This window comes from Trachurus japonicus, chromosome 5, assembly GCF_045865225.1.
Source record: "Trachurus japonicus isolate A0001 chromosome 5, Traja_1.0".
In the NCBI taxonomy this organism is placed as follows: domain Eukaryota; kingdom Metazoa; phylum Chordata; class Actinopteri; order Carangiformes; family Carangidae; genus Trachurus; species Trachurus japonicus.
This window is the reverse complement of record NC_140911.1, coordinates 2,114,929-2,129,813: the sequence shown is the minus strand read 5'-3', so window position 1 is coordinate 2,129,813 and position 14,885 is coordinate 2,114,929. Positions and strand designations below refer to the sequence as shown.

The following is a 14,885-nucleotide window of genomic DNA, read 5'->3' as shown; positions in this document are numbered from 1 at the left end:
ATGAAATCAGTGTTTGTCCTGATAGTTTCAGGTGTTTGGACTCACAGTTCTTCCCGGCTCCCCTCGTGCTCCATCGTTTCCCTGGGAACAGACAGAGATTCATTTCCATCAGATGATGAAACGTTGTGCGATGGAGTCACGTTTCCTGTTACTGACCTGCTGCCTCTCACACCATTACACTTTACACTTTACTGAATCAGTCTCACCTTTTCTCCAGGAGGTCCACTGGGTCCTGCTAAACCCTGATGACAGATGGAGACAAGTCATTCATGAGACGCTGCTGCTGCTGCTGCTGCATTCATCAATCCAATCCAATCCAATCCACTTTATTTGTATAGCACATTTTAAAAACAATAAAGTTACCAAAGTGCTGCACAACAGATAAAAAAACAGTAAAATAAGAAAGTTAAAGGGACAACGAGGAGTTTCTCCAGCGGCAGAACGAAAAATTCTGCGACAATAAAAAAGTCTCATATTAATGTGGATGAATCTCCATTACCACTTGTTAATGGTCCATTTTAGATAAATCTATGGTTTTGTCTCTATGGTTATTTTGTTATTATTAGTGGTGGTGGAAATGCTGGGCGAGCCGACCAGCGTTTCTTTACTTTCGGTTTCGTGGCGAGTCATGAGAATAACGCCGCCGAATCTCCGTTTATGGTCGGAACTACGACGGTATGTGATCGTCTTCCAACCTCTGACTTTAATTCTTGATGAATGAAAACATGAGTCTGTCTTGCGCCGGTCAAAGAATTTCATGGTGCGGAGGCTCATAAATGTAGTGTGAAAACACTTCACTTTAACAAAACTCCTCGTTGTCCCTTTAAAGTTAAAATACAATAAATTAAAATCATATAAAAGCAATAAGAAAACAATACGATCAGATAAAACACTAAGAAATATAAAAATACAGTAAAAGACAAACACAATCAGAGTACACAGCCACTATGAAGCTAAAAGGCTCAGTGATGATGTCATCAGCTGTCACTCACTCTGAGTCCTGCTGCTCCGGGGAGGCCGGGCTTCCCTGGGTCGCCCTGGGAGACGACACACCATCATCATTATTATTATTCACAGAAACAGAAACACTCAGAGGAGACGATGAGGACGGTGACTCAACAACAGCTGTACTCACTCTCTCTCCAGTTTCTCCAGCTGGTCCTCTCTCGCCCTGCAGACACACACAGTGATATTTACTTATGAAATTAACAGCACCGTCTGTGACTGGTTCTGTTGTGAATGGAGTCTGGACAAACTCATCTTGACAATTATTATTTGCATCTTATAAAAGCCAATTCAGCCACTGTGAAATTGTATTTATGGAAATGTCCTGCAGTGAGTTTTAACAGTTCATTTCACACAGGTAAGATCTTTGTCCGTTTTTTACTTATGCATTTCTTTAATCCGTTACACACAGACACTTTACACACTGAGTCCGATGCGGTTAATTAACGTGCGTTTTGATTTTGGTGAGACTCACAGATCAGTAAGAGAACAGATTAATAATATTTTTTCTTAATATTCACATTCAACTCTTTTTGAAAGCCCCTGTACAGACTTTCATTTAGTGTTGATTTTGGCGGCCCCCTGTGGACAAAAGCGGTGGAATGAAGACTGCATTTCCCACTGTCATGAAGACGTTTGTGTAGATTTGTTTTGGACGTCGGAAAGAAGACAGGACTTGCTTTTTTTTTTTTTTTTAGCAGCGTAATGTATCTATTGGTATGGTTTGGTCAGTGGTCCGACCCGACCATGCCTTCCAGAGGTCTAGAATTAGACTACGTAGAAATAGCGTATCTTCACCCTGATGGGCTCATTTGCTGTTGTAGGTAACAGAGACACATCAGCAGAAACCAGAGGCTTTTGCGTGTCTATCCAGTTAAAAGCTCCATACCGGGGCTTTAAGGTGAAATTACATTTCCTTTGTCCATCTGCTAAACTCACAACTAAAGCTGGTGCTGTACCTTCGATCGTGGACCAGATTGAATACAATACACACACACACACAGAGACACTGGACTGTTGGACTCACCCTGTCTCCCTGTGATCCCGGCTCTCCTGCTTGTCCTCGGTCTCCCTGTAGAACAGAGAGAGACACCGGTCATTCTTCTCTTCACACCTGAGAACACAGCTGATCTGTCTTACCTGCATCTTACCTTGCTGCCGATCTCTCCTGGGGGGCCGCGGGGACCCTGACGGACAGGAAACAACAACAAGTTATCAACTGCACAGAGAGGTTTGATTTTGGTTCCTGTTAGTGAAACCAGTTCTGGTAGTTAGATTAGTTTAGACTGTGGTTTGTATCACAGAAGAACAGGTGCATCTCAATGAAGTAGAATATCATGGAAAAGTTTATTTATGTCAGTAATTCAATTCAAAAAGTGAAACTAATACATTATATAGATCCGTTACACACAGAATGAAACATTTCTCATCTGTAATGATGATTATGGCTTCACATTTAATGAAGACCTAAAATTCAGTATCTCAAAAAAAAAAGAATATTACAAAAGAACAATTAAAAATTGTTAATATAACATTGTTTCAGACTTGAACCAGTAGATATGAACTAAGACGGACTTATGTGTACAAAAGCAAAGGTACAAAACAAATGTGAAACAAAGATGTATTAATCAATTAAAGGAGTCAATCAATGGAATAATCTAGAATTAGAAATCAAACTGTGTAGCACACTTAACAGATTCAGAAACGTATTTAAAAATAATATTATTAATAAATACAAAACTGAATATGCAGGTTTTTTGTTCGGTTAAAACATTTTTAAAATGAGTGAATGGAAAATGTTAATTTAAGAAGGGTCGGCAAAATAAGCTGATGCTTCAGCCTCTTATACCTTTTTGGTTAAAGTGCATTGTATTTCTTTGTTGTGTTTTTGTTTTGTATCTATACTTTTATATTTGTCTACTGTCTATCTACTTGTTTTTATAAGACCGAAATAAACACACTAACTAATATGGCCTTCTGAAAAGTCTGTCCATTTATATGAACTCAGTACTTGGTTGGGGTCATTTGACTTAAATTACTGAAATGGACTTTTCTACTGTATGATATTCTGATTAATTGAGATGCAGCTGTACTCTGTTCCTCTGCTCAGTGACAGAGGAGTCGGTTATTTTGGACTGACTCATGTTTTATTCCATATACACCACAATGTTATGACACATTTTCTTGTTTTGTGAGACTGTGCAGCCTGAGCAGTATTACTAGTGTCAGTGTTTCCAGTGCAGAGAAGTCTGTGTTGTATTTATCGTCTGCACAAACTGAATTTATCGTCTCCTCATGGAACTACTTTGTCTGTGCCGTACCCTGTCGCCGGGCTCTCCCTGCCGGCCTGCAGGTCCAGGCTGCCCATCAGCACCGTCGCCCTGAAGAACAACAGCCACAAGTCATTTCTCTGAGATAAATAAACACTCCACATGTTCCACCACTGCACTGCAAAAACTCAAAGTCTTTCCAAGAATATTTGTCTTATTTCTTGTCAAAATGTCTCAATTTTAGTCAAAACTAATCTCTTTCCACTTAAAATAAGACTCATCACCTAAAAATGAACTTGTTTTTAGATCATTTTTTACTTGTTTCAAACTAATTTTCAATGGGCTCTTTGCACAGCTCCATTACTTCCAGAACTTAGTGCTGCTCTTTTGTTTCCTGTCTTACATTATTGGACAACCTGATTAATCCAGGTGTGTCTGACCATTGTGACTACTCAGACACACCTGGATGAATCAGTTTGTCCAGTAATGTAAGACAGGAAACAAAGGAGCAGCATTAAGTTCAAGAAGTAGTGGAGCTGTGCAAAGAGCCCATTGAAATACGTAAGTAGAAAAATCTGCCAGTGAAAGGAAGTTTTTTGTGTTTGTAATAAGAAAGAAAAACTTGCTCCACTATCAGATTTTTCTACTTATTTCAGGTGAAAATCTGCTTGAAAGAAGTAAAAAGTGTCTAAAAACAAGCTGCTTTTTATGTGATGAGTCTTATTTTAAGTAGAATGAGATTTGTTTTGACTAGAAATAAGACAAATATTCTTGGTAAGATTTTGAGTTTTTGCAGTGTGGCTCTCTGGATCGGTCTGCAGCAGCTACCTTGTCTCCTTTGCTGCCCTGTGGTCCTGTCGGCCCTCGAGGGCCCGCGGCCCCTGAAAGTCCCGGAGCGCCCTGGTTGATAAGGATATAATTAGAAAATACAGATTACACAGATGCATACTTATGTGTATAATGAAGACGTCAGTGATTGACAGCTCTTACTGCGGAGCCCTTGTCGCCCTTCACAGCCGCCCCGCTGCCGACTCCTGGAGGTCCCTGTCAGAGAGAGAGATCAGAGCTGAGCATCATCCTGTCTCAACGCTGCTCTGGATGTTTATGCAGCAAAGGAGTGACTCACCCTGTCTCCTGGGCTGCCCTTGTCTCCCTGCACACAGAAACACACACACACACAGTCATTAATAAATAACATAATGAGTAATTATCATATGCATTCTTCAGTTATGGTGAATGGGGAGTTTCCAGTCATGATGACTTTGACCTTTGACGTGTGAGAACCACCATCTAGTCAGTTAAATGTTGATTCTGGACTATGGATGTCATGTTTACTTGTTTTTAATCGCAGTATTAAACGCCACATAAATATTCCTCATTTACCAAAAGTAGAAGCACAGTAACTGGGTTGAATTACGTCAATGTTAATTTACTTTATGTAACAATGAATTTGTAGGAATTTAAATGTTGGCATGTCATGTGTAATAAAAAACGATTCAAATAAACAGCATATTGCAGGTTATACTTCTTTGCAAAATGCATATGTACTCTTGTCTAAAAAAAATACCATTTGAAAAGTTGAGTGAGGATTTAAAATGTTTTTTAAGACACAAGGGCACAAACATTTGTTAACTAGCCTACCCATTTTCATTCATGAGAAGCAACGTGAAGCTTTCAACCCACAAGCTAATAAGTGAGCGATGCCAATATTTCAACATGTTTTACATTCATAGTGTTGTGAAATTAATTAATGCATAATAATCTTGATAATCGTAATACAGTGATTATTAAGAAAATCTATAATCAGTGAAATTCAAAATGTTGTTGTGTAAGAAAAACGACCTCTTCAGTCTCTCATTTCCCCTCAGCCTGAACCTCCAAGTGGCTCAACGCTGCCACCGTGTGGGTGAGTCGCACAACAACAGTTTCATCTTGGAGCAGCAACACCACTACACTATATACTTTTAGAACACGGCTCTCTTGAATACTCGATTCTGATTGGTCAATCACCAATATTCTGCGGTGTTTATTTCTCGATAGACCACCGCTGAGCGGACCGTCACCGTTGCTAGGGACTCCATAGCAACGGCCGACTCTGCATGTCCGGTCACGGCCGCTGTTTTGCTGAGCCTCCTCCCGTTCGTGCATTTGAAGCCTTTGATAATCAATCAGTGGATCGATGGATTACCATACACGTTACGATGTATTTTGTGTAGTCGTACCAGAGATTATGGGGTGCGTTTGTGTCGCGGAGCTACAGAGAGGAGATCATGGAGCTGTGACACGGTCAGAAGTTCTGATGCAAGTTTACTTTTCAGCTACGATGTGGAAATAATTTTCGGTCTAATTTTACATGAATACAATCTCTTTTTATCATTATTTTGTGTTACATTATTGAATGATTCAGTTGTAGGCCGTGTTCTAAGCGGGATAATGTATAGTTGGTCGGTTGTTATGGAGAAACAGGTTGTATGGAACCCCTCCGCTTCGCGTCGGGGTTCCATACAACCTGTCGGGGTTTATTTCTCCATAACAACCTCCGAACTATACATTATCCCTTACTTATTACACGGCTCTATTGAATGCTGCTCTCTGATTGGTCCAGCGCTGCGTTCTGCGGTCTGTTATTTCTGTATAACGGACCGTCGTCAAGTATAACAGACCGTTGCTAGGGACAGCGCTCTGATCAGCGCAGCAGAGAAAAGAGAAACTGTGCAGGATATTTACCTTGTGTTTCATTTTTACCGTCATTAAACAGCTTCAAACTAATAGTGATGTTAGATAAATGACTTGTAACTTGTTACAAGGAGAGTGGAGGCTCCTTCCACATCGCTGCTGGAAACCAAACCTGCTGATCAGAGCCTCTGACCTTCTTTTCTGTAGGAGGGTCTGGCAGGCGAGACTACCTCTGACCCGGTGTCACAGCTCTCCTCTCGTCTCGGTCGGACCGCGACTCCGCGACTCCGCGACACAAACGCACCCCGTAAACAGTAAAGTTAATCTCTTGTTTATGACAGATACGACTACACACAATACACACATTTTAACACGTGTATGGTAATCTATCGATCCACTGATTGATTATCAAAGGCTTCAAATGCACGAACGGGAGGAGGCTCGGCAAAACAGCGGAAGTGACCGGTCTTGCAGATTCGCTAAATTATGCAATTTTAAATCAATGAAAGTCGTATTTTGATCAGAATTATGTTTCAAATTAATTATTTCACTCGTAAACCGTGTAATAAGCGGGATAATGTATAGTTGGTCGGTTGTTATGGAGAAATAAACCCCTTCATGTTGAATGAAACCCCTCCGCTTCGCGTCGGGGTTCCATACAACCTGTCGGGGTTTATTTCTCCACAACAACCTCCGAACTATACATTATCCCTTACATAAACAATACATTAAGAATTCATTAAGGTCCCTGAACGCCTCATTAAACCAGTGGAAACACTGATTCATTTTGTGGTTCATGGGAATTTAAAGGGCAGCACTGAGTCAGCAAATAACTTTACTAAAGATTTTCAAATCCCATCTGTCATTATAATATTCTGATAACAGAACAACATCCAATAGTAGTCACTGGATACTCACAACTACTACTACTTATTATCATCATTATTATTATTATTATTAAAGGGATAGTTCACCCAAAATTCAAATTTACTACTACTACTCACCCTCGTGTGGACTAAGGGCTGGGAGAAGTTTCAGAGTCTTACATACGAGCAGCATGGAGGTATTTGGATGTTTTTTGGTGTGTCTTTTTGGACGAAGAAAAGTGAGCTCCGTTCTCAACCGTCATATGGACATGCAGTGCTGCACAGAGCCCCGCTGTAACTCAGAGAAGCCACAGAGGACTCTGAAACTTCTCCCAGCCCTTAGTCCACATGAGGGGGAGGAGATGATGAGTGAAATTTGAATGTTGGGTGAACTATCCCTTTAATAGCCAATGTCTTTTCAATGTAACAATTATAAAGATGAACTCATATACATTAAATCTTAGCCAACATTAATGTTGTATGCCTTTGAAACCAGCTCGGCCAATCAACTTTGCATATTTTCACCAAATGAGAGTAATTATATTTTAACTGTGTATCAATCATCCTATCATCATTATAAAACTGAAAAGTGAAAACAGTTCAGTGATGAGCTCTGAGCAGCGTCCTGTCGTCTGTCGTCTCTAGTTTGAACTGGATCAAGTGTGTTTTCATATTAAAACTTTGGGTAACACTTTACATGCATAGGTATTCATAAGATTGACATAACACTGTCATAACCATGACATAACAGCTGTCATAAACATCAATGAATACTTATGACAGCTGTCATAAACATCAATGAATACTTATGACAGCTGTCATTAAGTGTCATTCGGTAAGTTATGTCACTTTTGATGCAAAGTTGACATTGTTTGAGATGTTTTTGTTCTGACAACTTGACATCATTTTTAAAGTTTGGCCATTAGGTCTGCTATGACAGTTTAAATTGTCTTTATGTCAAGTTGTCAGAACAAAAACATCTCAAACAATGTCAACTTTGCATCAAAAGTGACATAACTTACCGAATGACACTTAACCACAGCTGTCATAAGTATTCATTGATGTTTATGACAGCTGTTATGTCATGGTTATGACAGTGTTATGTCAGTCTTATGAATACCTATTCAAGTAAAGTGTTACCAAACTTTGCTGCTTTAAAAACCTTTTTATTCTCATCTGACGTCACACACACATTCAGCTACATGGACGTTACCATGGTTACTCTGTAAACTGAGTGAAGTGTAGTGATGCAGGGGAGGAGACGAACCTTGATGGAGAGTCCTGGTGTCCCTGGTATCCCGGGGCGACCATCCTGACCTGATGACCCTGGGACTCCAGATGTCCCTTTACTCCCATCGTTGCCGGGCCGACCGGGAGTTCCCTTCACACACAACACACACACTGTTAACATGTAGAGGTGAAAGCAGGGACGCACCTTTTGGATTTCTTTATTTGTTAATTGACCAGATTAAAACACTCTATTAAAGGGATAGTTCAACATTTTGGCAAATTGGCCCATTCCCTATAGTCATAGCAGTAGGTTTGTTACCTTTAATTGTCGGTGCAAGCTATTTTTAGAACGGCGGAGCAGAGCCGTGAGCTGCTCAGAGCTACGCTACGGAGGCTCATTATGGGATTTCTTTGGTTTCCCTCATCAAACTCATCAAATACACAATCCAACAACTCCACAACGCTCTGGTGGACAAGTTGTGAGCTGCACATTCACCACGCTATGAGATAATAACACAACGTTACCACACAGAGTTGTTTTAGAGGGAAATACAGAGACTGCTTGATGAGAAACTGTCCCTGAAGGCAACGTGCATCAGTGGTTTTGCATGAATTTTTGTTAAATACAACCATGACCATACAACACTAATCTTAAAGATGTTCTGTCCTGTGGTTGTTCCAGGTTGATTCTCACCGGTATTCCTGGGATTCCTGGTTCTCCTTTCCTCCCAGGAAGACCTCCTCCAGAAATAGCAGAGCCTGGTTCACCCTGCAGCAGCAACACACACACACACACACACACTTTACACATCACCCTGCTCCTTTGTCTCCCACAAACAAACACACATTAATATAAGTATTTGTGAAATGCTTCAGAGTTAAAACGTAACTCACCCTTTCACCTCTATCTCCCTTTGATCCTTGTGACCCTGGTGTTCCTGGCCCACCCTGCAATGATAAAGAGAAGTGAGAGAGACTCACACTGTGTTTTATACTTCAATGTTGTTTATCTTTGTTATTTATGATGTCTTCTTTATCTTTATGCCTTGATTCTGCACAAAAGTTCCTACTCTACCCAGCTTGTCTGTGCACAAAATGGCAAAATAGACTTCTTTACTTTACTCTTTACTTTACTTTAGGACAGGGTGTTATTTCATATTCAGACATCTAGCTGACAGCTCAGTGGGTCAACAGTTACTCACAGGATCTCCTCTGACTCCAGGTAATCCCTGTGAACCCTGGAGGAAACACACACACACACACACACATTTGTTAAACTTTAAACCAAACAACAACGTAAGAGGGAGTGGACAGACACTGTAAAAGCCCTTCCCCCTGAGATTATATACTGTAGTACTATGGTGTTTTCATTTGATTGCATTTCTTTATCCTTATTACTACTGTATGACTAATGCTGTAGACTGACATTAAGTCACACTGGGAACTCCCCTGCTCCCTGTTTTAGATGGGATGGATTTACAGTACCTATGGATTATTGTAACCCCAGTGCTACACAGAGAAAATTTACTGTTTGTTTCTTTTCTTTCTGATAACACCATCATTTATCTCCCTCTGTGGCCTAAATGTTCTGTATTGTTTGGTTTGTGTCCAATTCAGCTTTATTTGTTGAGCACTTTCAAGCATCCACGGTGCTGCACAGAATAATACATAAGAAGCATCAGAAATAAAAGACATAACAGCTTAATACATAAGGCCTGGAATTACATACATAAAAAAAACTAATAAAATAAATTTAAAAGGCATACAACATGGGTTAAAACAACAGCAATACAATAAAAAAGCCAAGGAGAAGAGTTGGGTTTTAAGAAGAGATTTAAAAACAGGCAGAGAAGAGGCCGGTCTGATGTGTCCATATGTGTTATTGTTCTCCTTTATAAAACCTTAACACTTTGCTCTTAAAAATAAAGTTAAAAATCCCAGGATTCAGGTGTCTCAACTCACCGGGACGCCTGCGGTTCCTGGGGCACCTGGTCGTCCTGGCAACCCTGGATTTCCATCAATACCAGGAAAACCCTGAACAGAAACAAAATGTGTAATTTTCAGTTCGTTATCAAGGTTCACGTTTCTGGAATCAGCTACCTGACTATCTGAAAACAATTATTCATTTATTTACTGTAAAAAGGCTCAAAAAGTTCCTCATCAGTCAAAAAAACCATGTACCATCAAACATGATAAGACATTTATTGTCATGTTTTTCTTTTCTTTTTTTCTCTCTTCTTCTTTTTCTCATCATCTCATTCATTATTATTGCTTTGTATTATTCATTCATGTATGTATTTTTCCTTACTTCCTTATATTTACTGTTTAATCACTTACTTTTCTACTTATTTTTCGTTATTGTTTAATTATTCCCTATGTTCTTGTTTTTAACTTGTAACAAATTTGGTTTTTAAATATGTGGGTGAGGTTTTCATATCAGCCCTTTTGGGTTTCATACCTCTGCTTTGCACATCCCAGTCATGATGATTGTTCATGCTGTTTTAAATGATATGTTCGTGCAAATAAAAAAATAAAAGTGTGTGTGTGTGTGTGTTACTTTCCTCTGTCCAGAGCTTTACTGTCTGGGCCCCTTTTAAAAGCTCTTGAGCTTCTCAGGGTGTCCCATTTCACATATGAAATTACAAATATTTTAATGATTTTAATACCTTTTCTATATATGCGAATAAAGATGATTGATTGATTGATTGATTGATTGATACTCACTCTTTCTCCTTTCTCTCCCTTCACCCCGACGCCGGGGGCGACGGGGACGGTGGTGCCCGGAAGACCTTGACGTCCCTCTGGTCCTCTGGGTCCTTCTCTCCCAGGCAAACCATCACGGCCCTGCGCCACACACACACACACACACACATGAGGGGACACGTTGTTATTATGTAGCACACACATCAATCAGACAGAGCGCTGCAGCATCAGAGGCAGTCATTCACTCACAGGTTCTCCTTTACGCCCTTCGCCTCCGTCTCTGCCTCGCTCGCCCTGCAGAGTCAAACACAGAGCGTCAGCTGAGAACACGGCTGAAGAATAGATAGAATAGAGTAGAATGCCTTTATTGTCACTATACACCTTTTTCTGAACCTCAAAAACGTAATCCGGTTTTGCTCTTCCGGTGGAATTTTATTTATTTTTTATTTTAATGTTTATTTAACAGGGACGATACATACAACATTGCCACAAAGAATGAAAAATGCGATGCATACAAGACGTCTAGCTTCAGCTAATGGTCAGTCTTTGTCCCTGGTCAGGCTAAAGAAGGATAAAAGGTACTGAATACCGTTACAATAAGTGCAATAATACAAATACAGTGAATAATACAGTGAAAAGGTATCATGAATAAATAAACACAGCTACAAAATTTAGATTGAGAAATTGCACAAATTAAATACATTAAACATTAGTAAAATGCTGTATCGACAGTGACTTGAGAGAAGTTAATGTTCACATTTCTGCTGCTGCTGAAGCCAATGTTTAGCTCTAGCACTAAACATCTTTAATTCTGTTTGGGATTTGATTTCTGGTGGTAAAGAACTCCATAGGTGTGTATCTACCCAGCCCTGAAAGGGATGGGACCGAATGTTGTCCTGCACCTTCAAATTTTATGTTTATGTTTCGTGGTAAATGCATGGATTTTTTTTTTTCAATGAAAATCTGTAAAACGCATGGATCATCACAGCAGCTTTTAACAATAGATATCACACAGACTGACATGCGTGTTAAAAGCCAGAGTTAATAGATCCATGCGTTTACCGCAACTATGACAACGACTGAAAACTATGGAAACGTAAACGTACAATTCCACCGGAAATGCAAAACCGGCTTCTGGTTTTGACCGTAGATGACGTTCGGAAACTTGTGGATACACATGTACAAAGGGATTAAGAGCTCTCCTTCAGTGAGAACATATGCATAGATTAAAAAAAATTAAAAAATGATAAATTCCAATAATAAATCTATGTATTAGAAGATAAAATAAGTTATACTGTATATACAGTATGGATTATTAAGAAAAATTGCACAGCATAATGGTGATATTGCACATTCGAATGGTGAGTATTGCACAGGTGGGGGGGTTGGACTGTGATGTCAGTGCATGTGTGAGTTCAGAGTGGTGATGGCTTTTGGGAAAAAAACGATACTAAACAAAAAAAAACTGAGCAACTTCTGCACCGTACCTTCTCTCCACGATCTCCCTTCTCACCCTAGAAGAAATGGAAAAGATTAATAAATACACTTAGAAATAAGAAGGAAGGAAGGAAAAGGTGTGTAAAGTAGAATTAGAGAATAACTAACTCACCCGAGGGCACTGAACACACTGATTTTCCTACGAAAGAAAGGAAAATTTGTGTTTTATCATCATTTGCAGAACTAAAAACTCTGGAGTAATGAAAAAGGTGACATCATACAAAACTAAAACCCTCTTCATTCACTTCTAGGTACTACCCTGGTTGACATAATAAAAGGTGACTGTAGCCAAAAGGTGACCGACCAGTTAGCAGGTGTGAATTTGTTATTACAGTAATTTAACTGGTGAAATGTCTTTTAATCCATGTTTTGGTCTTGTAAACTTGTGTAAACTAGCTTTTTAGCTAACTCGGGTGCATTTACATTTGTTTTTTCCAATGTTTTATTAATGTAATGTACACTGTCCCTTTTCAAATAAACTAAACTGAAACTGAAACAACAAAACAATACAAAACATTGTAAAAAACAAATGTAAATGCACCAGTTAGCTAAAAAGCTAGTTTCCATCGTCGGTCCCTCTGCCTGATTGTAAAGGGCAACCTTTAAAAAGAGCAACAATAAAATACCACATTAAAAAGAAAAAAAAAGAGGTAACACATTCTGTACACATGATTAAATACACATTTTGAAGACAATAACACACATTCACGATGACACTCAACAATAGTCAATAGACAATAGTCAGAGCTCACATCTGTTGGTGTCAACAAGCCAGTTCTTTGCATTACAGTTTTTCTCTAAACCCCAATTTTCAAGCTACATTCACAAAACCTCAGACTCTTCTTGCAAAACCAAACTTTCACCTCAAAACAGTTTAGTCTGTGCTCACAACTGAGCCAGTCAAGATTAAAAACACTACTGAGCAGTCACTAAACACTAGACAAATAGAAAACACAATGCTTAGGACATGAAGCTGTAGAAATAAATGTTTATTGTTCACTGTAGGCTAAACGCATGTTGCAAAACAAAAACCTGTGCATTTAGCACTTGTACATACTAGTAAAAAAAAGTACAAAAAACAGAAATCCTGTGCATTTACACGTAGCAGTTGTCCACTTGTATACACTAAGCCTACATAAAAATAAAGTACAAAAATATAGAAATGAAAACTGCATAACTCAGCCGCAGCATCATTTCTCTGTACTGGGTCAGGCCACAGGACTTCATCCTGAACTGGCTCATACTGTATATGTTATATGTTATATGTTATATGTTATATGTTCCCTCACATATAGTAAAATCAGTTTTGATTTGTTGTGTTCAACCGGTGAAAAGTCTAAACTGGTGAAAAGTGCTGATGGTTTTGACTGGTTCAATCAGTGGGTTCAGGACACTGAGCATCTGGTTCAGACAACAGGGTTCAGTGTTTTAGCAAATGAGAAAAACTGTACCTTCACTGAGCCTGGCTGTAAGTACAGTATATAGTATATATATATATATAAGGTGAAAGCCTGGTTAGGAAGCATGGTTTCCTCTCACCTCTGGTATTCTGGCGATGCCACAGAGCAGCTCGGCCAGGTCGCTGTGCAGCGAGTCCAGCTGAGCGCCGCTGCGCGTGTACAGGATGTTCTGGGTGCTGCCGTCGGTAACGGCACGACGAAGCTCCTCGCTGTCCGCCTGGTCGACTCCCACCGCCAACACCGTGACTCCTGACACACACACACACACACACACACCAAGAGGTCAGTCTCACACATCTTATATAGATCATACAGACTAGGGCACTTCTAGTGGAAGATGAAATGATCTCCTAGAGACATAAAGTTAAACATGAAACTCTCTTTTTATCAATATTTCCATCAATATCAGTGTATTATTGTAGTTTTCTACAGTTTCAGAGTGAAAAAGGGAAACAAAGCAGCAGCAGCAACAGAATGGGAAACCCAGGAGACTGGAGCTCTTTGACCAAGGTACCAGACTAGAGATTTACTATTTACACACTGGGATTACAGATGTCACGATTATAGATTTTCTTGTGAAATTTATTGATGCATAATAATCATGATAATCGTAATACCATGATAATTTCTCTGACAATAATCGTACAACACTATGAATATGTAAAATCAAATATAGTCCAAATATAATTACATTACTAATCTCTTAATATAGGACCAGATATTACTGTAATTCCCAGGGGGAAGTGTTTGAAATATTTGAGTCATTAATTGTCATCTATACCAAATGTTTAAGTTTATTTTAATCATTTTTTTAAATTACAAATGACACGCTAACATTTAAATTCCCATCAATTAGTGTTACGTTAGGTAAATGGGCCAGTATCTGTGCATTCACCTTTACTTTGGTGCACATCTACTGATACGGTTCATACATCATCTTTTTCGGAAAGTGACGGTATTTAGGAATCTTTACGATCAATTAATTGTAGTGATTCAGATTCAGATGTTTTATTACACTTTATGTCTACGTATGAATGTGTACATGATATGAATTACTGTTTAACTCTTTGTGTATTTTTTTTTTCTTTTTAACTCTACCTCTTATTCCTCTGTCTGTTTGTCTATTACCTGCCAAGGGACTGCCGATGTAAATGAGCTAAGTCTGACATATTTACATT

The 14,885-nt window shown here is 39.2% G+C and overlaps 1 protein-coding gene across 1 annotated transcript in view; it reads right to left on the bottom strand.

Annotated features, from left to right (window-relative positions):
• Positions 1-20: 20 nt before the first annotated feature.
• LOC146986752 (collagen alpha-1(VII) chain-like) overlaps positions 21-14,885 on the bottom strand; it is a 51,827-nt gene continuing 36,962 nt past the window's right edge. Inside the window, exons 26-44 of the mRNA XM_085777828.1 lie at positions 13,787-13,953; positions 12,238-12,264; positions 11,000-11,044; positions 10,772-10,891; positions 10,010-10,081; positions 9,250-9,285; positions 8,942-8,995; positions 8,742-8,816; positions 8,085-8,198; positions 4,402-4,428; positions 4,266-4,319; positions 4,104-4,175; positions 3,327-3,386; positions 2,157-2,192; positions 2,033-2,077; positions 1,136-1,171; positions 993-1,037; positions 207-242; positions 21-81 (exon numbers count right to left, since the gene is read on the bottom strand). Of these exons, the coding sequence (XP_085633954.1) occupies positions 28-81; positions 207-242; positions 993-1,037; positions 1,136-1,171; positions 2,033-2,077; positions 2,157-2,192; positions 3,327-3,386; positions 4,104-4,175; positions 4,266-4,319; positions 4,402-4,428; positions 8,085-8,198; positions 8,742-8,816; positions 8,942-8,995; positions 9,250-9,285; positions 10,010-10,081; positions 10,772-10,891; positions 11,000-11,044; positions 12,238-12,264; positions 13,787-13,953 (1,175 nt within the window). The 3' untranslated portion in view covers positions 21-27. The remainder of the gene's footprint in view (positions 82-206; positions 243-992; positions 1,038-1,135; positions 1,172-2,032; positions 2,078-2,156; positions 2,193-3,326; positions 3,387-4,103; positions 4,176-4,265; positions 4,320-4,401; positions 4,429-8,084; positions 8,199-8,741; positions 8,817-8,941; positions 8,996-9,249; positions 9,286-10,009; positions 10,082-10,771; positions 10,892-10,999; positions 11,045-12,237; positions 12,265-13,786; positions 13,954-14,885) is intronic.